At 44.2% G+C, this 26801-nt stretch overlaps 1 protein-coding gene across 2 annotated transcripts in view; it reads left to right on the top strand.

The window, feature by feature from the left end:
- FILIP1L (filamin A interacting protein 1 like) overlaps positions 1 to 26801 on the top strand; it is a 739320-nt gene that overhangs the window by 650576 nt on the left and 61943 nt on the right. For both annotated transcript variants that reach the window (XM_086934449.1, XM_086934450.1), the window contains one exon: positions 6854 to 9596. In XM_086934449.1, the coding sequence (XP_086790575.1) occupies positions 6854 to 9596 (2743 nt within the window). The remainder of the gene's footprint in view (positions 1 to 6853; positions 9597 to 26801) is intronic.

Raw genomic sequence — 26801 nt, forward strand, 5'->3', positions numbered from 1 at the left:
GAATGGATATGTGGATGCATGAGTGGGTGAAAGAAGAAGTGAATGATGATGGATGGACACATGAAAGTATAGTAAAGGGATGGGTGGATGGGTGAGTGCGTGAATGGATAGGTGGATGTACAAGTGAAAGGAAGGCAGAACAAATGGATGAATAGTTGAGTGAATGAATAGGTGGAGGGACAGCTAAAAGGAGGATAGAGTAAAGGTCTGGATGAGTGGGCGAAAGATCTGGGAATGGAAGTCGTAGTGGATGGATGATGAATGGATGGCAGGGTGAATAGATGGGTGGCAAAGTGAATGAATGTATGGATGGATGGCAGATTGGATGGATGGCAAAGTAAATGAATGGTTGCATGTTAGCGTGAATGGATTAAAGGCAAAGTGACTGAATGCATGATTGGATAGCAGAGTGGATGGATTGATGAATGAATGGCAGGATGGATGGCAGAGTGGATAAATGGATGGATGGATGAGCAGATGGATGGCAGAATGGATAGATGGTGGAGGGGATTGATGCATGGCAGAGTGGATGAATGGGTGGTTGAATATCAGAGTGGGTGGATTGATTGATGGATGAATGAATGGCAGAGTGGATGGGTGGTTGGATGAATAGATAGAAGAGTTGATGAATGGATGGGTGGCAGAGTGGATGGCAGAGAGGGTGAATGACAGAGTGGATTGATGGATGGATGGAAGAGAGGATAGGAGGATGGATGGATGGATGGCTGAGTGGATGAATGGAAGAGTTAATGAATTGATGAAAGGATGTCAGTTGATCGATGAATGGCAGAGATGATGGTAAGATAAAAGACTGGAGGATGGATGCAAAGAGAATGGATGGCAGAGTAAATAGATCAAGGGTGGCAGAGTGGATGTTTGGTTTTTAGACTGTATGGATGGGCAGATGGATGGCATAATAGATGGATGGCAAATTGGATGGATGGATAGATAGATAAATGGATAGAATGGGGAAATATTGAATGATGGATGAAAGAATGAATGAATGACAGAATCTAAAGGTGAAATAGTGGATGCCAGTAGGTGAATGGAAGGGTGAAAGAATGAATAGATAGATGCATGGATGGAAGAGATAATGAAGCTGTTCTATTGCTATAGCTTTGCTTATGTTTCCAAATACTGTCGTTGTTTGGTAGAGTGTTGGCGTAAAGTGTGACCTATGTGGGAGTTGTTTTGGTGTTGTGCTTGATGTCTAGCGGGTGGTTTTACTGCTGTGGTATTGTAGCAGCAGTTCAGTATGGAGAGGTGTAAGAGGAGGAAGGGAAGGAAGGGATACATTTACTTATGCATTTAGCTACCATTTTAGTGCTGGTGGGCCTTCATCAACTGAGACTTGACCTTCGAGGTTTGCTCTAGGCTTACGCCGCAGTTTCACACCCTTTCTTATGCAGTGGAGTAGAGAGTGGCATTGTAACTTAAACCCTGCCAATCCACCCCTGCTGCTCGCCAAACATTTTCCCCAGATCCACCCTCCTTGCCGCTACCTGCCATGGGCGGCAATCTGGGGGATAGCCCCGGGCGCCAGAAGCTCTAGCTACGCCCCTTTGAATTAATAAATACATTACCGATTCCGCTCGCAGGTACAGATTAGTTGTATCCATTAATTCAGTATGTGCATAAGAATGAATAAATAATGCCAACATTAGGGATTTTACAGAAACTCCGAGGCTTATGGTCTTCTTAGCGGATCTGTGGAAATCTCAGATATAACTAAACTGATTTTAATTCCACTTACATTTCAATTTATATTTTTATATCTATATAGCAGCACTAAAGTAATATATCGCATCCAGGCACTAGAACAGGAAGGAGGTTTAACAGTCGGATGCAGGAGGAGTTTTAGTAAAGTATTATTTAGGGAATAGTTGCTTTATGGCTTTTCTAAAGACAATTAGAGACGGGTGTGAACAATCATTTGAGACCTGGAAATCAACATTTTCTGTCACTTTTGGATTCACTTCGGGAGGAAGGGTGAATCAAAAGATGCCAGCCTGGGACACAGAGGCCAAGTGGGTGAACCGCGCCCAATTCTGCAGGGTACGAGAGAACAAAAGCAAACAGCAGTATAGTTAGCAAAGATGGGCTGGCGAGGCATAGTGTAAACCTTTGACCAAGCAGTCTTCTAGCTCTTTGCATTCATGGCAGGAAAAGAAAGAAACTTTGAAAGATTTCTTTCAGGGTAAGAAAATTCTTAATAGTCGGGCCAGCAATTGCCAGGTATATGAAGAGGGTGAGAAAATGGGTAATTTCCTGGCCTGGATGGCCAAGGAAAAAAACAATCAAAATCAAATTACTGGCATAAAAGATCCCGGTACGGGAGAGATAGAAAGAGACACCGGGAAGATGGGGCATATTTCTGAATTATTCTGACTCTCTGTATAAGGGGCCCCGAGTCAAGCACGTGACCTGATACAAGTCAAGCGACACAGGACCCGCAGGTTTAAGCAGACACCTGGGGCGTGTCACGAACAACGTTCGTCTGCGCAAACATTTGCACATATGTGCGCTGCAAGATGGTGCAGGCAGAGGGTGAGATGGTGCAGGCGGAGGGGAGATGGTGCAGTCAGAGGGTGATATGGTGCAGGCAGAGGGGAGATGGTGCAGGCAGAGGGTGAGATGGTGCAGGCAGAGGGAGGGATGGTGCAGGCAGAGGGTGAGTTGGTGCAGGCGGAGGGGAGATGGTGCAGTCAGAGGGTGAGATGGTGCAGGCAGAGGGGAGATGGTGCAGGCAGAGGGTGAGATGGTGCAGGCAGAGGGAGGGATGGTGCAGGCAGAGGGTGAGTTGGTGCAGGCGGAGGGGAGATGGTGCAGGCAGAGGGGAGATGTTGCAGGCAGAGGGTGAGATGGTGCAGGCAGAGGGTGAGATGGTGCAGGCAGAGGGTGAGATGATGCAGGCAGAGGGTGGGATGGTGCAGGCAGAGGGAGAGATGGTGCCGGCAGAGGGTGAGATGGTGCAGGCAGAGGGTGAGATGGTGCAGGCAGAGGGAGAGATGGTGCAGGCAAGGGAGAGATGGTGCAGGCGGAGGGGAGATGGTGTGGACACAGGGAGAGATGGTGCAACCAGAAGGGAGATGGTGCAGGCAGAGGGGAGATGGTGCAGGCAGAGGGTGAGATGGTGTTGGCTGAGGGAAAGATGGTGCAGGCAGGGGGTGAAATGGTGTAGGAGGAGGGGAGATGATGCGGACAGAGGGGGAGATGGTGCAGGCAGAGGGGACATGGTGCAGGCAGAGGGTGAGTTGGTCCATCCGGTAAATTGTGAGGGGGTGACACCATGAGTTACCCGCACCGGGTGACACCAACCCTAGTGACGCCACTGGGGCGATATACAGACAGATAAGGGTGATGGGAGGGACATACTCCATTGCTCTTAAACTCACTGCCTGATCTTCTGGAAGGCAGTAATGTTATAGATATGGCTCATGGGGACGAATTTCTAGTATGCTTACATGCTCTTGTCTTTATGACTGATCTGGTAGCCATGTTTGATAAGGAACAAGTTTCCCTTACACAAGTTAGAATCAAAATGGAATCGTGATGCAATACTCTATATGCTCTGCTAGCTTTCTCTTTGTAACAACTTGTATGCAAAATGCTTTTATCTGTAGTAACTCTATTTCGTGAGATGCTTGTTCGGAGTAGTGTTACCAGAAACTTTTCTTATGTAAAGAAACCTATGAAACTTATGCTTCTTAACTGTTCGATTGCAGGTCTGTTTTTATGTAAAACAGTCGGATACCCATTTGGTTCTTGATGCACTATAGAAAACTGTAAATAAATAAACAAAATACAGAAGAATTCGTAGTTGAGTATTTCCAATCTACTAAAACGTGTTGTTATTGTGCCATAATAGCAGAGAAGTCTAATACGATATTTAGGACCTGATAGTACAGACAAACAACTAGCAAAGAACTAAATTCATTGGGGAAAAAAAGATACGGCAAAAGATCCTGTGCTCCCTATCGTTTTTAAATCTTACGTGAGAGCAATGCTGTCTCTTTTGCCATGCACGACAAAATAGTTGTTCACAACACACCAGAAAACCTCCATGTTTATTTCGAACTTTCATCAAGTTTAATTTAGGTCCTTCATGTACAACCCAGTACAGCTTTACAACATCGAATATGAAACCTAGTGTGTCGCTGCATTAAACACAACCATTAAATGCAAACTTAGATAACAACAATTACAAATGCTTCTTGACGAGATTTTGAAAATGTGTTAAAAAAATAAAATACTGCAAAGCAGCACTTAGTGGCTCCTTATAGGGTTTCACAAAGACTGTGATAGCCATTAGAAATATTTCTCCAGTCATATTTCTTCTACAGCAGGGGTGTCGAAAGTTAGTCAACTAGTGCCTTTTCCATTCGCCAACCACAGACAATGAAGAGTATTCACATTTAGATTTATTGTTACTATTTCATATGTGGCTATAATTAAATTGTGGTGTGGATCCGGTCTTTATGTATCAACACTAGAGAGGATGTGGCCTAACGGCTAGAGTGGTCAACTTCGAAGCTGGGAAACGGGGTTCGAGTCTCAGTAGGTATGCTCAATATCCTGTGATTCTGGGCAAATCACTTAATCTCCCTGCGCATAACAAAATGAATGAGTCTGTAACACAACTGGTGCTCATGTAAAGCACTTGGATACCTTTCGGTCGATTTCGTGCTCTATTAACCCCCCTCAAAAATAAAACACTAGCAACCCTTGCTCTATATGTTTTAGCCTGTTGGTGTTCAGTCGTTTTGCACAACAGGAGATACTGAAATTTGCCAGTTCCCAATTTTAAGTAGGACTAGGCAAATCAACATTTCTTTTTAGTTTCAATAATAGTCTTCAATGAAGGGAGGCTGAGCAGACGAGTATGCAACTATGCAAATGATAGAAATGGATTATAAGCTGGGTGTGGCAAATAGAGACATCATCTGCGAATTTAGCCTCACATTGGTCCAGACATTTCTTCGTTTTATGTAGAGGGGCATCCAAGCACTTTTTTCAGTTTTGCATTTTGTATCTGCTAACATTTTTGAATTTAGTCTAGTTGTAGCCAGGCAGTAGAGAGACGTTTCGCCAGTTTATAGAGCCTATCAAAAGTACCTAATATACCACTAGGTCACTTGCAATTAAGGTTTCTTTCTACAGTTTTGCATCATCAGATTGCATGCGGCCTCTGAAAAGTCACCCCTATATTCTTTATACCTTGCTTTAAATTTGATCCTGACTTATGCCTGACTGTTGCCTTGGTTTCTTCTGAATGACCCTCTCCTTACGTTCATCCTCTGCATGCATTCTCTTTCAGAGGAGCCCACTCTAAGCTGCATTTCATACATGTTGGCCTCAATCTCTATTATTGCATTGCATTCCTCTAGTATGCCTAAACTTCACTACATAGATCACAACCAAATCTTCTTTGCTCCCATATCACAGCAATCTAACAAAACCTAAATTCATAAAGCCTATCTGGTAATCCCACCAATAAGTTACATGAACTCACATAGCTCCACGAATGAGCACATGTAACCTATTATTTTAACCTACCAGTAAGTAAATGGCGATAAACGCACAAAATTGAGAGAACATGATTGATCACAATTACCAACAATCACTGGATTAACAACCTTTGATTCACTGCAGCATGCTTCCACTCCTCATTAGGGGTAATACACCCTATATGATGCAGACTACATAACGGGTAACTGTGCAATATGGTTCAAAATTGCCATAGAGGGATTCTGGTGACATTATAAACCACAAGGCTGAGTAGTTTGTGTCACCAGAACCCAGAAATGGCAATATAAGACCATATTACACATGGTTCCCATTATGTCTTTCTTTATCAGCCAAATGAAGGAAGGCAGCAGTCCCTCACTCGTCACAGAGTGGGATGGGATCAGTGAGACTGCTGACTCCACCCCACTCTGTGACGAGGTGTCACTGATTGGCACTCAGCCCTGGGCACTTAAGTGCTTAAAACAAAAGCACCAAGGTCCAAGGCACTCGGTGACGATCCCCTTGTGACAAAGGGGAGGAGGATCTCGAGGCACTTTTGCCAGGATGAGGAGGTCCGCCCACAGGGTTGTCAAAGCCTCAGACGGGCAAAGTTCAGCTCAGACAGCCAGGCGCTTGCATATTTAGAGCATGTCTAGCTCCTGGCTGCCTGACCTGAACAAGAAGAGTGTCTGTCAGGCTGAGCAAAGGTCAGCCTGACAGGCACTCTTCTTGTTCTGGAAAAGGGTATGGGGCATGGCCCCTGTGCCCACATGGGCGGGCCGTGGCAGTACTTTACTGTGCCTCGTGCAGCTCTAAAACCATATTGAAAGTGTGCAAGAATATCATTTATCTGGCCCAAAGACCAGTTTCAGGTAATCAATATCCTCCCAACCATTTCCTGTTGAGTTTTTTAGGGAGACATGTCTGTAGCTTGATGGATGACCTCTGTCGACCATTTTAAAATCAGCAATAATAACTGAAGTGACTATGAGACGGATAGAATAGGTTTACAGGCGGTTACACACATTTGTTAACATAGGAGTACATAGATTCGTTTATTTCACGCTCAGATTTTTATTAGGTACTGTTGCTATTAAGTTTCTCTTGTAACTTCTACATCAGTGTTCTATTACTGCAATTATTTTGACTCCTCGCATATTACAATTATCTGTGTCCAAGTGCGTAGAGGTATCTCATTTATTTACTACTTCTAGTCTTAATATTCAAATTATGTTTACATATCTCATCCTATAATTAAGGTGCTAAAGATTGACAATATTTTGTGTGATTTAAAAAAAATTGCAACTTTATTTCTAAATTCTAAAACATTACATATTTCTTTTAGATTAAAAAAGCTACTTGACCAAGAAACAACCTACCAAGTCAAAAAAGAGAAGGACAACAACAAGAAAATTGCTAAACTGAAAGAAGAGCTGACAAAACTGAAATCATTTGCTTTGATGGTTGTAGACGAACAACAAAGGCTCACTGACCAAGTAAAAAAACAGACCCAGAAAATTCAAGAGTTAACTACCACTGCTGAACAAGCTCATGAGAAGCTTAACATTGCAGAAATAAGAGCCCAGGATGAGGAGCAAAAAGCTAACAGGCTTGAGATTGAACTGCAGACACTAGCTACTAAACAACACCAAGATCAGGAAGTTATGATGGCAAAGTTAACAAATGAAGATAGCCAGAATCGTCAACTCCGATTAAAATTAGCATCACTCAGTAGGCAAATTGATGAACTAGAAGAGACTAACAAGACCTTACGAAAAGCGGAAGAAGAACTGCAGGATCTCAGGGACAAAATGAACAAAGGAGAATGTGGCAATTCCAGCCTCATTGCTGAAGTAGAGGAATTAAGAAAAAGAGTATTGGAAATGGAAGGTAAAGATGAAGAACTTATCAAAATGGAGGACCAATGCAAGGAGCTAAATAAAAAATTGGATAAAGAAGCAGCTCAGAGCAAGAGCCTTAAAGTAGAGGTTGAAAAGCTCAACAAAAGAATCATAGAACTGGAAAAATTAGAAGACGCTTTCAGTAAAAGCAAGCAAGAATGTTATCATCTGAAGTGCAACCTAGAAAAGGAAAAAGCGAACACAAAGCAAATGTTCAATGAGATTGAAAGTTTAAAGGTCCGGGTCAGAGAATTAGAGGCTATAGAGGCAAAATTAGAAAAAACTGAGTTTATTCTTAAAGAGGATTTAACAAAGCTAAAAACATTAACAGTGATGCTCGTTGATGAAAGAAAATCTATGGCTGGAAAAATAAAGCTAACTGAAGATAAATTTCATGCAGCAACTGCACAGCTTCAAGCCGAACAGAACAAAGTTACAGCTGTTACAGAAAAACTGATTGAAGAAAGTAAAAAGGTACTGAAATCTGAGAATGACCTGCAAGACAAGATTTACAGTGTGACAAAAGAGAAAGATGATTTGAAAAGCAAACTATATGCTGAAGAATCAAGGGCAAATGATTTACTTTCAAACTTTAACATATTAAAGAAAAAAGTGCAAGCTCTGGAAGCAAATGAAAAGGAGTTCCTTAAAAGCAAACTCAAACAAGAAAACACCAAATCCTCTGCAACAGTTAATCTAGAAAATAATAAAATTAAAGACCTTTCACAGGAAGTTGAAAGACTTAAGCACACACTGAAAACCATGAAGGCTGTGGAAGATGATCTTATGAAAACTGAAGATGAATTTGAATCATTAGAGCAAAGATATCGCAATGAACACCATAAAGCCAAATGCCTTTCTGAAGAACTAGAAGCAGTGAAAAGGGAACTTATGAAATATAAACTTGCTGAAAAGGCAGACTGTAATCAAGATCAGTTGCTTTTCAAAAAGCTGAAGGAGGAGGAGGCAAAATCCGGCCATCTTTCACAGGAAGTAGATGCACTAAAGGAAAAAATTCATGAATACATGTCAACAGAAGAAAAAATATGCCAGCTAGAGGGAGATCATTCAGCCCTGCAGAAGAAACTTACTCAGCAAGAAAATAGAAATCGAGAACTAGCAAGAGAAATGGAAAGTCTCTCAAAAGAACTAGAAAGGTACAGGCGTTTCAGTAAAAGCCTAAGACCTAGCCTTAATGGAAGAAGAATTTCTGATCTTCAAGTCTTCTCCAAAGAAGTCCAGACTGATCCTGCGGACAGTGAACCACCAGATTACAAGAGCCTGGTTCCACTAGAGAAAGCAGTCATTAATGGGCAATTATACGAAGAAAGTGATACTGAAGATGAAGACACAACTGATGAAGAACAATCTTTGCCATATAAATGCAATTCATCAATGACAAACTCTGCAAACAGAAAGTTATGGATGCCGTGGATGAAATCCAGAGAAAGTCAGTCACAGAATGGAAAACTTAATAAAAAACAAAATGGAAATTATGTACAACCAGGAGATCTAGTTCTAAGTCACACCCCAGGACAGCCTCTTCATATAAAAGTTACTCCAGACCATGGTCAAAACACTGCCACTCTTGAAATCACAAGCCCGACTGCAGAGAATCCACATTCTTATACTAGTACTGCAGTAATACCAAACTGTGGAACTCCAAAGCAAAGAATAACAATTCTTCAAAATGGTTCTTTAACACCTATAAAAACAAAAGTTGTGGATGGGTACAAAAATCAAGAACAAGTAAGGCCCCCACTGAGTAGGAATTCTTCGACGAGTGCTAGAACACCCGACTCATGTGGATCAGTAACTCCAGAAAGGACAATGTCTCCGTTTCAGGTCTTGGCAGTCACAGGTTCAGGTTCTCCAGAACAAATGTTTTCTCCTGAGCCAATGGAAACTGGTGGGAGTCATACAGTCTTTAGAGTATCCCCTGAGAGACAGACAGGATGGCAGTTTCAACGATCAAACAGCTACGGGTCCACATCTAGTGTAATAACAACTGAGGATAATAAAATCCACATTCATTTAGGAAGGCCCATCAGTCCTTGTTCTCCAGTGCCTGACAATAGAACTGCCACACTGCCCAATGGAATGCCAAGTAGATCCCCAAATAAAATCACAAGCAGTATCACTATTACACCAACAGCCACACCTCTCCCACGACAATCACAAATAACAGTAAGTAATATTTATAAATAACCCACAACTATTTTCGTACCCTATGCCACAAACCCATCCTCATCCATTTTTTACCCATCCCTCCAAGAGCTATTGACGCACATTCGTATTGGGAAAAGACAGTTTTACGAGATGTGCAACATACCACAAAATAAACTTTGAACCTCACCTGCTTAGTGATGTCAGAATTTGCACTTACTGTATACCTTCTTCAGTTAAATATCCAGTTGGAAAATATTTAGTTACTTGTATTAAATACATTTTTATGTAATTTCATTTCCCCAACTGAACCTCGACTACAATTGTTGTTTTTAAATTTTTTACTTTTTGGATGGTAAGTGGTTGACTACTGTTTTGTCTGTTTTATTCTTTAAATTTACAAAGGCTGCAATATTTAGGTAACTGGTAGATTTTTTAGCTTTGTGATGCTTCTATAACAGCTGTTCAAATGTAACGAATATGTGACCACTCAAGCTCTTGCCTCATGTTTGAGTTAAAACAAAAAGACAAACCAAACCAGCATCTACCATTCAATAACGAAATACGCTACAGAACTATGCTATCTTTTCCACAACTATTTTTCAGTAAACAGGTGTGGGAATAAAAATATTCTGAAACCCTACTGAATCGTCAAACTATACTTTGCTCTGATGCAGTAATGTCGCATGTTCACCCACAGTTTTACATAGTTGGTCAAGCGTTTCACAGCTAAACCAAAGGATTTATAACTCACATAAAAGGGGGTAGCACATTAGTGAACTAAGCGGCAAGACAGCTGACACGTGAACCCTGATGTGGTCCAGATTCTTTTAGATAAAGCAACATTGTAGTCTATTACATCAGATGCAAAAGGTTTTTGTACAGCTGGTATTCTGAACTCACCTATTTAAAGATGCTTTCCTATGCGATAGTAAAGAAAACTGAGGATCAGTAAAATAAAATATTTGCTAAAGGCCACAAAATTTGGTTAAACGGGGAAGTTGCGATGAATCCAGATTTTCTGGTATCACTTTGTATTAATCAGCCTCTAAATGGGAATGTATTGGGCTCACACTTCAGTGGCTTGTCAACCTCTATACGGTACTGGGCCAAAACATACACATATGCTCTTAAAAGTTATAAGGAGGGACACATTATATTTTCGGTGCATACATTTTATTAAGCAGATGTCAATTTCTTATGGTTTTCATAAACTGGTGATAACACCTTTTTTTCCCCAAAGGATATATATATGTTAGACCTTCACGCATGTCTTTAGGAAACAACCATTCTTAGAAGACCACAGTGTTCATTTGAAGGGATTGGCTATCGATGTACATTCACAGCGACAATAATACTACCAACGTAACTCTGGCATGAGAATTTCCCTTTTAGGTGTATTGAAATCTAATTACAACATTGGAATGTTGAGCAATCGATTGGAGACAATGGAGTGCCCCATGCTTCTGCGGGCCGGTAAAAGCCAGCAGAGCAACATTCCAATGTTGTTTTACTTTCACAGCTCCTGCTTTGAACAAAGGCCTCTCGGAGCCCAAGGGGATTTAAACCCGTCAAGCTCTGTGAGGCCTTTGTTTTTACTAATTAGAACACTCTGCACTCTATGGGCGGAATGTTCTAATAGCCTTAGAGTCCTCCTAGCGGGCTCTACCAGCCATTAAAGGCCCGCTCCCTTGTTACAGGCCCTCACCTTCGGCTTCAGCCTTTAACCCTGGAATGGGCCTTTAATGGCCAGTAGCGCCCGCCAGGTCAGGCTCAAAGGCTATATTAGAATAGCTGCAATCAGTATTACAAACTATTCAATTGTGTTATTTCTGTTCAGAATTCTTCATTAGAACACATTTCAAACATGATGGTAAGAAACAACATAAAACACAGTATGAAGGGACCGTATTCTTAATTACTGTTAAATGAATTCTTACAGCAAAGATGCAAGTCACATAACATTCCTTCATTTATAACAGTTAGGAATACATATGTACATGGAGAGACAACTAGTCTGGAAAGATCTTAAAGGTGTAAAGTGTTTTAAGGGACTAATAATTTAAGAGTCTGTGTTATATGCAGATTGCCAGTTGGACGCAGTGGACAAATGTAAGTCGTACACTTGTATCAGGGTCATGAAACAAACATTTCTCATATTGTGGAGCCTACCATGATTCATTCAGCAAATGCAAGCTTAAGCTGAATCACTGTCAATATCATGCAAACCATCTGGAATTTAAATGCCTTAGAATCTTTCAGCAAAATAACAAAATTTTGACATAATTTGCCCTTCTATACATTTTCCAGACTTCTGCTAATTTACATTCATGTACTGTTTTAGCTGTTATAACATCTTCCAGTAAACAATTTTAAATTCACGCTCTGCATCCAGTTCTCCAATTCCTTACAAGTGTCTTAGTGGTGTATTCAACAATCCTTATACTGACAATGAGACATTTAAAACTAAATATACAAAAAATATATACAAACATTCTACTGCAAAGAGAAATGATGTACTTTCCAGACAACTGCATGAAATGGCAACACTAGAAGATTCCACAAATAACTTTACATTTCAGGAGAAGACTGTGTGTAGTTTCAACTCCAAAAACTGACTTACAGGTCTATGATTTAGAGATTTCCAGAGCCAGCAAACTATTTACCAGAATAGACAAGCATGCCTTTACCAATCAGTTTGCAAACTGAACAAAAAAGCGTCTGCTCACTCCAATGCTTTCTTTTCTTGCAGTGTAAAGATCATGTTCGATATTCTTACATTCTTGTGTTTTAATGTGTCACGTGTGTAAAGACACCGTCTTGACAAAGTCCCGTCTTGAATAATGGTGGCTGCCAGGTGACAAGTCTCCTGAGCTTAGTGGCCACTGTTTAGAGCTGCTCGTCTCATAGCCAGGACCTCAAAAATATGATTTCGAGACCGGGCTTTCCCTTTGAGCACAATGTTAGACCTGCTTCAGAACAGCATAACAGTAGAATCACACATAATCTTTTCATTCCCCTACTTTTCCCGCCCCTGTCTATTCTTCTCTACCCCCATTAACATCACTCTCCCAATCCCTCCACCCTTCTACCTCCTAGCCCTCCTACATCTCATGATGCTATATATTACTCAACCACTTGTACCCATTTATTTATGTTTCTTATCCCTCTCGCGGCGTCATTTGTTAATGTGTATTTTGCTACTTGTTCTCCTCAATTTAAAGTATGTGATCTCCATGATTTGAACAATTGTAGTGTGCCTGTATTATCCTCACTCATGTAAAGCTCTCTAATACCCCCTGGTCCAGCCAGCGCTATCTAAAACCTTTGAAATAAAATAAATAAATAGACAAAAATCTAAAAAAAATCTAGTTAAAGCGAGATAACCCCATCCAATACTGATGCACAAAGACCTCCTGCCTCTTGTCTACCCATGCATATCCCCTTATACCAGTTTTCTCACCTTATTAATGTCTTCGCAATCTTCTGAAATCTTTACGACATATTGTCCCACCTTTTATAGTGGTAGTCAAACACATGCCAGTGGTGATGGAAGGATTAGGGCGACAAAGAGGAGGTAGTCTTAAAAATAATTGTTTTAAGAGCAGGATTTGTATTGTAATTCTTCCTTTGTATTCCTTTTGGTTTTCCTTGTGGGATATGAATATGCCTGGAATCAGGAACAGTCATATGCCCAGGTAGTGCCTGGTACTCTTGGCTCTTGATCATGCTTCCCTTCACTATTCTATTTGTTTTCTTGTAGCTTATTCAGAGTCTCCACCTCTCAGTTGCAGCGCGGGGACACGCTTTGGCGTAACCATGCGCTTTATAAGCTACCCTTATTATTATTATTATTATTTTCTTGTAGCTTATTCAGAGTTCAGAAGAGTGAATGGTTCAGTTCCTACTGCCCTTGCATACATCCAGCTCTTGTCCCTGAGCTGCTGGCTGATTGATCATGTGATTGGTGGCATCATGCACAACAGCACTAGGTGGCTGACAGGTCATTGACGCACCAAATGGTAATCTGTTGTTAGCTGTGCTTACCAGAAAGGATAGGCAGGCACTTCACTCATTTCCCAGCTTCCTTAGATGAAGAATTTACTTTTATCTGAAGGATTTGTGGTCTCCTGTACTACGAATATTAGAATGCTTTAGCGTCTGCTACCGGACGGTGGTGGTAGGGCGGGGGAGGTTAAAATAAATTTTTAAAAGGCTTACATGAAACGGATGGACAGCCGCCTCTCCTCCGTCCTCTTCATCTTTGATCCCAGTCCCGGCTGGCAGTAGCAGAAAGCACCTGGGCAGCAGGCTCTCCTGAGCCAATCACAATGCTGCAACGCAGCATTGTGATTGGCTCACCATAGATAATCACAACGCTGCAGTGCAGCACTGCGATTGGTCTAAGCGCAATGCTTCAGCGCTCAGATGGTTAAAGGGAAGCTTCGTAATGCAACCTGGTGTGGAACACACAAAGTGCGCAGGACAGCTTGGCCGGCCCCAGATGGCCGGCCAAGCAGCCATGCGCACTTAGGGAGTGCAAACTACTCCTCCCCTGCCCTGCCCCGCGAGCCACTTACTTCCATAGGAAAAATACAATTATAATAAGGATACTTATTATCATTGTATTTTTCCTTTCGAGTAGTGGGGCGACGATCCTTAGCGGAGGAGCTGCCACTGATAGATTGTCTTGTAAATAAAACCAAATCCACAAATCCAATCAATCTGTGGCCATTCTAAAACACTTCGGTAAAGCATTAAAGTCCGAGTAAAGCACTTTAGATGCAATATTCCGCATTCTGCTCTTCCAAAGCTTTTAGTTTATGTAGAGGTTGAAGCATTTTCTTCCAGGACAATGCGTTCACTCTATTAATGGTCTCCTATTGATAATTCTCTGTTTCAGTAGGAAAAATCCAGGCGCTAATGTTCTTTATTTTAATTGCTTGCCAATGGCTGGGCGAACTGTCTTCAACCATGGAAAGCCATGGCTTCTTCTCATGAACTCATCACCTGTCCATCAAGTCTTAACTATTCTAGTGTTCAGCTTCTGACATATCAGTTTTTCAACTGAGCACTCTGAAACCTCGGGGTATACATGTGCTTAAGAAATCCCAGAAACCAGGAAAAAACAGGATCGCCATTGGTAATTTATTGAATTTATCACTCTTATCCAAACCGCTGAAAGTAAAGTTGTAGAAAATAATAGAAAAACGACAATTAGTAGCTAACAGTTCCATAAATAAATGTTGGGTAGTAAATTCAAAAAATGGATACGTGTTCAAACCTTGTGGAAGACGTATCACAAAAGACCTCCCACAAACCGGATGGTACATTCATCGGCTCACTTTCATACACCTAGATCTCAGAGTTTCTTGTTCATGTAAACATTTACCCAGATGAAGAGTCCAAAGAATGCTTCCTACACCAGACATGAGGAGCAGCCCCTGTGCAGTCAGTAAAGTTGCCTTGGCTCTGGAAAAACAAACTAAACTTGAGGAGCTACAATACTATGAAATCGTAAACTTTGTACAATATGTGAAAAAGCATGGGTGAAATTTTCATTACGCCGACATAATAGTGTGTAATTTTTCAGCATTTTGCATTCTGCTCATTATGCAAAATTCCAAAAGACACACCACATATAGTAATTTCAAGTTTGTCCGGGTAAAAAAACGTAACCAGGAGCACGGGAGCAATGTGAACAAGCAGAGTGGCTGTTGTTCGTGGCACTTGAGGTGGTTGTGCTATTTTTTATAGTACAAAATGTATCCTTAAGTGACGCTCAGATTAAAAAATATAGCGCAACGTGCCATATTTGCATTTTGTATAATTACCTGAAAGTAAACAATGCAAATTTCGCACACCCCTAGAAAAACCTACTATACCGATGAAAGTGTGACTTTACACAAAAGAACATCTGAAACTCTAAAATATTTTGTTTTCTATATAGATCCAAAGGGATTGAGATACCGAAACTGCGCATTTTCCCTTCAACTAAAGATAAACACGCCCCAGAAAGGAAAGCCTGTAGAATGATTTCCTGAATAAGGTTCAAATAGTAACTTACTCACTGTAAGTGCCACTTGGACAGAAAGTCCTAAAGTCACCTTCCTGCACAGTGTCAGAATATCCGCTCTTGTATTGGAAATGGCCAGACCATTTTTACAGAGCATAAAGTAAAATTTCAATGTATGGATACCCAAAGCTCACTGGATTCCGTTCCATTTCTTTTCGCAAACATATAGGGGGGGGGGGGGGGGGGCGGGTGTCGGAGACAGTTTACAGTCTGGTGTATTGTTTGGAGTGAAATTGGGCTTAAGGAATAGGAGTTCAACTGCTACCACACATTTAAGGGTTGTGAGGAAGTGGATTATTAGCTGGGGTCAATGGTAGTCCACCACAAGAAGTAATGTCACTATTCTTGTTAGATCTAATAACGGTTTCAATAATTTAAACTGGAGTTCAAGCCCTGGGAGGAAGGCTTAAAAAAAAAAAAAAAAAAAAAAAAAAAAAAGAACTAAAGCATTTAGAGTACCGTAACAATTAAAAGTCGAAAACACAACATAATTCAAATCCCACTCCAATTTATAAAATAGAGAATCGAAATTTGCCTAACATTGTAACGGTAAGTTTCAATTCTATTAAGGACACGGAGGCGAGGATTATGCTTTTTACCTTCTTCGCTGATTTATTCACAAACTCACAGCAGCCAAAAAGCAATAACATCAGCCCTACACCTCAGAACAAAGGGTATGGGCGAAACAAAAATTATACATGTCCATCAACTACAACTCCCATGAGCAACATCAGGCAGTGCATAACGTAGTCCTTCCTTAGTGTCTATTGCAGCTAGGTAAGGCCTCCCTCTCATGACCACATCTTCTTTCTTCGCGCGAGGCACGCTATTCTGTTACTGATCTTGCTTGGCGCCATCATTTCCTATAAGAAAATACCACAGCGTCAGCAGTGAAAGGGAAAAACCTGTCAGTGCACAAGGATCGTACAATGCACAACGTTCAAGTCACATAACCATAGGACTGGAAAACCAGAGTACTTACAGTAGTACGGGCGGGTCGTCTCCTCAGGTAGCCAGGGAGGGATAATCCTCGCCTCCGTGTCCTTAATAGAATTGAAACTTACTGTTACAATGTTAGGCAAATTTCGATTCTATGTCAGGACCGGAGACTTCAGATTATGCTAGTTTAAAGCTTACTCACCACCAAATGCGCAATATCAACCACCGGTTTGAAGTAAAACCGCTTAAATGTGGAATCAGAGGACCAGTCCGCAGCACGCATCAAATCCTCCAATCGGGCACCTAAAGAGAATGCCTTGGAGGCCATGGCCCCTCGGGCCGAATGAGCACCGAACTGCTTTGTGTCAATACCTGCTTCCTGCATGATCCACCGTACTCATCTGGCGATGGTGGGAGATGAGACAGCTTTGTGTGGCTTGATTAGCAGCTGTCTTTTGCCCTGAGGGCGAAGTTCCAAGGTTAAGTCCTCATAAGCTTTCAAACACTGAACCACTCATAGCTTGGGGGCGTCCACGAAGTATGGATAAGAAATCGTCCTTGAAGCACACTTCGTGCGACGCCCCAACGTGAAGACCACCCCATCCGGGGAAAAAACCCTCACCGAGACATCCAAAGCGCGTACATCCGACACTCGTCTGCATGAAACCAGACACAAAAGCATTGCCAACTTTGCCGAAAGTTCCTTCAAGGACAAATACTTGTTTGGTTGCCACGACAAAAAAAGGTTAAGGACCAGGTTAACATCCCAAAGAACCGAGTAACGCGGTTCCGGAGGCAAAGAGTCGAATTCCACGTAGAAGGCGACAAACAAAAGGATGCTCTCCTATCGGCACCCCCGCCACCATCTGGTGGCACCCGAGATCGCTGATCGCATCGCGTTGATAGTACAATAGGCAAAGCCAGCCGAAGCAGATTCCGCCAAGTAATTCAACATCAGAACGACGCCTGCGACCAAGGGATCCAGGTTCCGTCGAAGACACCAACGGGACCACTTATTCCAGGCAGAGCGATAACGTTTAGTCGTGCTGCTAGCCCAGGCTTTTGAGAGGAAACTCTCAGCCGGTCTCGAAAATCCCGGGAGCGAACAACGTCGACCGAAAGCCTCCACGCCATGAGGTGAAGAGTGCTCTGAGTGATCAGGTGATGGGGTTCCCCGGCCGCGCTGAGAAAAAGACGCAGAAACCGGGGGAGTAGGATTGGAGAATCCCAAGAAAGTTCCAGAAGAACCGGAAACCAAACTTGAGATCTCCACCAGGGAGTCACCATGACCACGTCCGCCCGCTGGCGGCGAAGATGGGCTGCAGTCCTCAGCACCATCGAAAACGGGGGAAAGGCATAAGATTTCTCCCGGCTCCAGTCCTGGAGGAAGGCGTCCGTGGCCTCCGCAAGGGGGTCCGGCCTCCAGCTGAAGAAACGCGGGAGATGATAGTCCATACGGGATGCAAAGAGGTCCACCGAGAACGGGCCCCAGAGGCCGTTCAGCCACCTGAAAACCTGCGGGTCCAGCTTCCACTGACTGGAGTCCCGCAGATGCCGGGAATGCCAATCCGCTACCTGGTTGTCCTGACCCGGCAAGTATTCCGCCGTTACCGACACATGGTGCGCCAGGCAGTAATTTCAAAAGTCCTTCGCCAAGTCTGAAAGAGCCTTGGAGCGAGGGCCACCCAAATGGTTTACGTAGCGCACCGCGGAGATATTGTCCACGTGAAGCAAGACGCAAGAGCGAACTGTGTCCTTGGTCCAGCAGCGAACCGCGAAGGACCCGGCCAACAGTTCCAGACAATTGATGTGGAGCTCCTGCTCCCCGGACGACCAGGCGCCGCCTGTGGAAAACTCTCCACAGCGGGCGCCCCAGCCAGCGCGGCTGGCATCGGACTCTATCACCAAGTCTGGGACCGGACCGAAAATTGCTCGGACATTCCAGGCCTCCATATGTGCGAGCCACCAGGCCATTTCCTCCTTCACCTCGTCCGAGAGGGGAACCACCTGATCGTATGTCAATCCCCGACAGAGATGGTGCGCCTTGAGGCGCTGAAGGGCCCGGTAATGTAGGGGTCCCGGAAAGATCGCCTGGATGGAGGAAGACAGACCTACCACCCGGGCGATCTGACAGAGAGAAGTGTGGGATCGTGAGATCGTCTGGCAGAGGGTGTGGCGGATCTTCCCTAGTTTCCTGGAGGGAAGGCTCAGGGTGCACTGCACCGAGTTCACGGTAAAACCGAGGAACACCACCGACTGAGACGGAACAAGAATTGACTTTTCGCTGTTGATTACAAACCCCAGCCCCTGGAGCAAGGATACCGTCTGCCGAAGCTGAAGGTCCAACTGCACGGGGCACAGTGCCAGCAACAGGATATCGTCCAAATAGACTATCATCCGGATTCCTTGGCTCCGAAAAAAATTCCACCGCTGGGCGGAGGAGCTTGGTGAAACACCAAGGGGCGGAAGAAAGCCCGAATGGAAGGGCGGTAAACTCGAACACCTGACCTCCCCACCGGAACTGTAGAAAACGCCGGTGCGGAGGGTAAATGGGGACCACCAAGTACACATCCTTGAGGTCCAGGCGGACCATCCAATCGCTGGGAAGCAACACATCTCTTAAAAAATGGATCCCCTCCATCTTGAAGTGCCGGTAAACCAACCAACCGTTGAACTCTTTGAGATTGATTACCGGACGCTTCCCACCATGTGCTTTGTCCACCAGGAACAGATTGCTCAAAAACCCTGACGGGTGTCGAGTCGAATGACAAATGGCGCCCTAGCGAAGTAAGTCTGAAACTTCTTCGTCCACCAGTCGCGCGTCCGTACAAGAGAAAACAATAGGAGGAGGCCTGTCCTGGCGGGGCTGGTCGTAAAACTCTACGTGGAAACCACGTATAGATTGCAAGACCCAGGCATCCGCCGTGATCGCGGCCCAGGCTTCTGGGAACAAGGCTAAGCGCCCCCCCCACGCGGACCTGGTCCGCCAAGATAACACTCACCGTTGGAGGTGTTCCCAGCAGCATTCTTGAATCCACCATGGCCACAGAAGCATTGTCCTCTGGTAGGATAGAAGGTGTAATTCTGTGAGGAGTTATACTGTCCTCGTCCGGAGCCTTGATTTCTGTTGGTCGCTTGTTGACCACCACGGCCGGTCGCGCGGCCCCCTCCGTGACCGGCCCCCCTGGAGAAACGCTGTTGGAAGACTTTTTTAATACTTGACTGGGTTCTATCTAAGGATGTGAAGGTGTTGACAAATTTCCCCAACTCCTTTATGAACGGATCTCCAAAGAGACCACCCTGGGCTAGTGCCCCTGCTTCAGAAGAGGCCAGATCCCCCAGCTTAGGGTCTAACTTAATCAAGAGGGACCGTCTGCGTTCTGAAGACAGAGCGCAATTCGAGTTCCCCAGAAAAACTACCACTCTCTGCGCCCAGTTAGAGAGGACCTCAGGGGAAATGGCTGCCCCGGACACTTTCGCTTCTTCTGCCATGTCCAGGATTTTCGTTATTGGGCCTATGGCGTCCAAGAGCTTATCTTGGCAAGACCGCCAGGAGCGGTCAATGCCCTTGCGAGGATCTTTAACGAACTTCGCTAAAAAGGTGGCCATCTGGGGGTCCAATTCTGGGGTCAGGGCCACCTTCCCCTCTAACGTGGGCCTGGGACACTCCCCGCGCAAACAACTCCTCGCCTCCTTCTCCAAGGCTTTGCGGAGGCGGCTAGCGACAAACTTCGCTACCTTCTCCCCAGGGGTCCAGGCCGCTGACCGAGGATGCATAATTTCATCCGGGTCGAGCATGCCCGAACTATCCTATGGCAGTTCGGCGGCGGAGCCCGAAGGCCGCCAAGAACGCTCCGACTCATCCTCATCATCGGTGTCCGCTGGGGTGGCTGGACCAGAAGGCAAAGGGGCTGTCCCTGTGGACCCCGAGGGGCCCGGGGCCGGCAAGGGCACAGGGGCGGGGTCGGTCGCCTTAGCCAGGAACACGTCGCGTAACCTCTCAAAGGCGTCCTTTTCCACACCCTGCGTTCCGCTCGACACCCCATCCTTACAAAGTCTCTTAGGAGCTGGACCCGTAGGTACATTAGAAGCCCCCAGGTGTGCCTGAGTCACTTTCTCGCACTCCTGTATAATGCGCGCCAAGAGACGTTCCTCCATAGGCCCTAAAATCTCTGTTACACACCGGTAAATAGAGCTATCTACAGCCTGATAAAACTCGTCGTCATTCAGGTAGCCTTGCGAATCCTCCTCTTCATAATATTCATCCCCCATCGCTACAAGAGGTCTAGCGCTAAGCACAGCACCACTAACTGGGGAAAGAACCAGAGGGACAACCTAAGGAGCAGGGCAGCAGGCTATAGCCTGTATAGAATTGAGGAAGCAGAGCGAGGCTGCCAATAATTAATGCCCGGTAGCACCGGGGTTAATGGGGGGCACTCAACCCACTAGCGCGCAGGCCCTCTCATAGAGACCGGCCCTCTGTCACCTCCCAGCGCGCCAGACACACGTGAAAACAGGAAGCAAGTACAGGAAAGTGCCCTTATACGCCCACAGGCGGCAACGCGGTCAAGCCGCAATACAGACCCCGGCCGGGGCGTTTGTTTGCTGGTAAGTGGGGGCTGATACAGACTCAAAGGCTGAGCATCTCGGTGAGGTGACTGGGCAAGCACTGGCACAAACGGTCTCCTCAACGCGGTCTCCTGACGAAAAGCCGCGCCGAGGAGAACGAGACGCTTTGGCTCCCCCTAGTGGCCGGAGGCGGCCGACACACAGGGCAAAGTCGCGTAGGGGCAAAGAATGTCCCCGCGGCTCGTGTGGGGCTCTGAAAGAAAAACGGAGCACCAAATAAACCCCCACATTTGTAACCTTACAGCAAAAAACCAAGAATTAACCCCAATATTTCCCAATAACTAACAAAATTGAGGAGAGAGGTAAAACCACTTAACTGGCTGCGAAGCAGCGAAGAAACAGGAAGTGGTCATGAGAGGGAGGCCTTACCTAGCTGCAATAGACACTAAGGAAGGACTACATTATGGACTGCCTGATGTTGCTCATGGGAGTTGTAGTTGATGGACATGTATAATTTTTGTTTCGCCCATACCCTCTGTTCGGAGGTGTAGGGCTGATGTTATTGCTTTTTGGCTGCTGTGAGTTTGTGAATAAATCAGCGAAGAAGGTAAAAAGCATAATCTGAAGCCTTCGGTCCTGACATAGAATTATTTAATGAACAAAACGAGGCCAAAAACCAACAAAATAGTGGAAACAGATTAATTTGAAAAATAAAGTTTTCAGCACCAACCAAGGTCATCTGGCTTTGCTTGACTGGGACTTAGGTGTGATTTAAAGCAGACTACGATGGATTTCGGGTCAGAGACAGAAACCAGGTTCACCCCAGTTGTAATTTTACCTTCTAATGTACTCTCTGGAATGGAAGTGAAAAATCCGCACCTAAGGAAGGTCCTTTGCCAGCTGGATACTTTTTGCACCTTCGCCTATGGAAGAAGATTTCTACGTTCAGAGTTAAGTCACTTTTTTGGAGCTCGCAAACCTCCACCGAAGCAAGGATACAAGCTGTAGCTGAACAGGGGTCCACAAGAGCAAATATCCTCTCTGTGGTGTCTTAAAAAAACAGATGTCCAGCTGTGAAAAAGCTCAGAGCTGTAGCACTTGTAATCTTCGACCCAGGGGCAAAGCACCTCTGTTGGATTGACTTCTCAATTTTGTCCTCTGGAGGTCTTTGGAGACAGACAGATTCAAAGTCCCAGGTTTCTCAGGATGCTGGGAGGAGACACGCCCAGCGGTACCAGGACCTTAGGAACAGTACTTGGGGGTCACAACTCGCTCCAACAGAAGCCACCAGCAGGGTCTAGGGGAGGTCCAATTGAAACTGGTTAGCTCGGCTCTTCAGAAAAACGTCTTCTAACAGTTTGTTGCGACCATGTAGCTTAACAGGAGGTCAGCCAAATGACTCTTTAAATCCACTTCTTTGTACTGGGTACAAGTGGGAGCTGGTCATGTTTTTAATCTCGCCTCACAGGTCTCAACAGCAGGTGTAGTCTTTCTCCTGTCTTCCACAGCTCCAGTAGTGTTCTGAAGAGGGGGGCCACATTTATGCCCAGCATTAGCCTGTGGATAGGAGTGACTGCTGGCCCTTTACTAACCAATAGGGAAAAAGATCCCAGGGGTAACCTTACCAATCTTTTAAGCAGTTCCTACGCGCCGTACTGCAGACAATCCCACAGTGCCCATGTATACCTAAAACTAACATGTCAAAACCTTTCTTCACATGTGCAGAGCTTCTGTGTCCACCCTTGAGATGTGGCCAAGGAAATGAACAACCCATTCCCTATGGTCCCTTCATATCAGTTCTGAGGATAGTTTTTCTCCCACTTGGATTGCTGCATGCAGGACTAGGTGGACAAAAGAGGACCCATCCATGGTATCAGCTAACATTTGCCTGCGACAGGGCAGGCCTCTTTGAAGTAAATCAAGTTCCTGGGCACTGCCCAGATGGTCATACTGCCAGAGGAAACAACAGCACCCCACACTCAAGATCTTTGTTTCATCTAAGGGAACAAGTTCACACCACATTAGGGGGCTATTCAGCTGCCAAGTAACGGCTGAATCTCATACAAATGGCCTTCTAGGCACTTTAGGTAGAGAAAAGGTAACTTTCTAAAAGTACTTTTTCCAAAATAAGCATTACAAATTCAAATTACCAGTGAATTGGGCTTAAATTAAATATTTTTAAAAAGTCCAAGAATTAATTTTGTAGGGGTTACCTAGCCGGAGAGAACATTATTGAATGTAATTTTGTATACCACTGCTTTCCTATAGAACAGCCCTCCCCAGCTACAGTGAAATAGCTTTTGGGGTCTTTTCACTATAAGAACATGCTGAACATTAACCTTTTACATGTTCTACTTTTGAATATCATGTTCCTTGCCTTATGGGCAGTAAAGCCTACTTAAGGGTGACTTATGAATAAGTAAAAGGAGGGTTTAAGCCTGTCAAAAGGATTTAGTCTGACAAGTCGACTTTGCAGTTGCACAGCCAGGCTAGTGGTAGACCTGCAGTGATGTTTGCACTCTCAGTGTAGTGAGCTCCACAATGAGTGCTGCAGTTCACTAGTGACACCTAACTTACAGGTCCTGGGTACACTCTGTACTATACACTAGGTACTTATAGGTAAGTTGAACATGCCAAGTAGGATTGTAGCCAATGAAGCCATGATTTAGGGATCAGATCACATGCACTTGTGCCTGGTTAGCAGATTCCCAGTGCACATGGTCGAGCATGGCTTGACGAAACAAGACACATAATGCAGACTTAATATTCAGTGCACTGTATTTACAATGTGCACGAATATGGCACACGTGGCATATTTCTAGATCACCTTTGGTGCATAGTGATGTCTAATTTGACTGTACAAGCCTGAAACCCCTCATGATGAGGAAGGCCCCCTCAGGGTACAGCTCTCTAGAATGCAGAAGACAACAGACTTTGGGTCTAAGGTTAAAGCGATTTTAGAGTGTTCTCTCAGCCTCCAAAGTAGGGTTGTGAATAAAGGATAAAGACATTTTTCTCAATTAATTTGAAAACTGCACAAACCAAAATAGTAGGAGTCCTGTAGAGAATTTATACTACAAACTGTTCTTGGGCAGAGAGGTTACAGTTCGCCAATCACCAAGGATGATATAAAGCGAAGAGAGAGTGAGTTTGGGCTCCTTTGATAAAGTGAAGAGAAAAAGAAATGATGAGTCCAATGATTATGCCATCCGCTCTGTTGGCCATATTATCTCCTTATTTTCTAGGGTTGGTCTAGTGAGTGCAGAGATGGAATTGTAAACAGCTGTAAACTTGTGGGTAAATACGCAAAGGTCTGGTTCTATGGTCTCCGGTCAGGTTCTTTCCATCACAAGACCGGGAAAGACATGAATATTAACCCATGAAGATATCTGGCAAAATGAGGACAAAAAAAAAAGGATGATATTAAGTCACGGATGAAAGTAGACTTTCAAGCCAAAAGTTTCAAATTAATGGCTAATGTAGTTAAAAGCCAAAAAGTTCTGAAAAAGAACATTCAAATCACGTACCAAATGTTATTTTTGAACAGTGAGGTAGATGTGTAGGACTCCATTAAACTAATGTAGCAAGCAGAAATATCATTTTGTTGTCATTAATCACAACAATCTAAAGAGAGAAAACATTCACCATAGCGCCCTGGAGACTGTCCATCTTATCTCAGGAAACACTTGGATTTCTACAGGCTAGCTGCCCCCCATGGAAACAAGCATTCATGCTTAGTGACTGAGAGCTAGAACAAGCTAACACGCACCTTGTGGTTCTATTTTGGCATGAGATCGGAGAGAAGGCAACCCCGAGAAAACCTACATCCTTGTCTATTCAAGGGGTGAACATTTGCATATTAATTTTGGAAGTGGATGAGTTCACAAGAGCATCAGGTAGGATTTTTCCTCCCTGTGTTCTTGTTTCGGTGTCTTTCGCCTACCACGAGGCGATTCGCTGGTCCATGGCGTGCAGCTTTGTTAGCGGAAATGGTGTTGTTTCAGTTGACTGCACAAAGGAGACATTTACTTCAAACAAGGCGTATTCTCCGTGCCCCTATGTGATTTAAGATGGTGGTGTGCCCCGTTGAAGTGCAGTAGCAGGAGTGTTGGCTGGAGCAAGAGACTGCCCAGGGACAGAAAATACAGAGCTGAGCTGAGGTCGCAGAGAGCAGTGAATTAGCACACCCAAATCTGTGATATATTGACTTCCTGGGGTTGATAGGGTGGACAGCAGTGCACTGGGGTGGCTCTGTCTCACCCTGCACATGTTGAGACCATGCACTCCCATATCCCCCTCTTTTACTGCGAGGCTTCGGTTGCTATCATGTAGCTCTCACAAGGCCATAATGTAAGAATGCGCACACAGTGAACTTAGATTTCTTCGTGGTGATATTCTTAAGGACAAACAAAGGAGCCTCTGTTAGCGTTGAATACTCTTTGGGAAGAACCATGACAACCACCGTGCCAATTGATAACTAATTTCATCTCAAGTCCCTCTTGGATACACAGGTGCCCGTTTATGAAGGGTTATCAGTTCATAGCAACATCACAAAATAGAATGAGGAACAGAGTGTTTCAGGTCCAGGGAGGACCTGGCTTGGCATTTTGGGTTGGTCTGTTCCCATAAAAAGCAGGGTCAAGACTGATTTGCATATGGCTGGGTCCAAACTGGGGTGGCATAGTGAGCAAAAGAATGAAGGATTAAACCCAGATCTCTTAACTGGGAGTGAGTGGCGGTAAAGTTTTAGTACTCCGTTTATCATCTTTTTTTTGTTTGCTATGTTCACCTAAGTGGCCAAGGGTATGCCCACATGTGGGTACCTTGCTAGCTGTGTTACTGGATTCAAGCAAGCCTGGCTGATGAGAGGTGAAGCAGCCATACAGTCACTAAAGGGAAGGCCTTTGCTTGAAAAGCTGTCACTCAGGAAAAAGATGTCTTAAAAAAATTACAACTGAATTGCACTGCTGCATCTATTGTTAAAGCTGGTTGACTGAATAAAGAAACTTGAAAATGCTAAGAGGGGGTAACATGACATTTTTAGGACCACAAGATACTGAGGGCAAGACAGACTTCAGGGGCTCCAAATAAACTTTCCTGCATGCATCCTTCTGGATCCTCAATGTTGCCAGGCGATTATCTTGAGCCTTGCAAACAAGCTACTGGCTAGAAACTGGTATGAATAAGGAGGCAATCAAGACACTTTACTTTTGGATTTCCAAGATGGTAATTCAATTAAACTTGTTTTTGAGACGAGCCAAACTCTCCTTAAAGCCTACCAATCAGGCTTGGATCCCCATTGCCGCCCAGGGTCTACAATTACCCAAGTAACCAATGACATTTTGAGCATTGTGGATACGGACACGCCATTCTTCTATAACCTCCTTGGTCTCTTGTCAGCCTTTGATGTTAGTGACAATGAGTCTTTGTATATATCATCTATTTTCTCATGTGTATCACTTAAATAGTCTTCAGCTAACTCATCTTCTTTCTTGCCGGAAACAGCCTGCTAAGTAAGGTGGTCCAGCATTTCATACTTGTAGCAGAGATCTTCTAACTCTACCTTAAATCCCTGGGAATTCCGTTAGCTAAGAATGGCATCACCAGTCATCACTATGACACCAACACTTAACCATATACAA

This window comes from Lissotriton vulgaris, chromosome 8 (genome assembly GCF_964263255.1).
Source record: "Lissotriton vulgaris chromosome 8, aLisVul1.2, whole genome shotgun sequence".
Taxonomy (NCBI): domain Eukaryota; kingdom Metazoa; phylum Chordata; class Amphibia; order Caudata; family Salamandridae; genus Lissotriton; species Lissotriton vulgaris.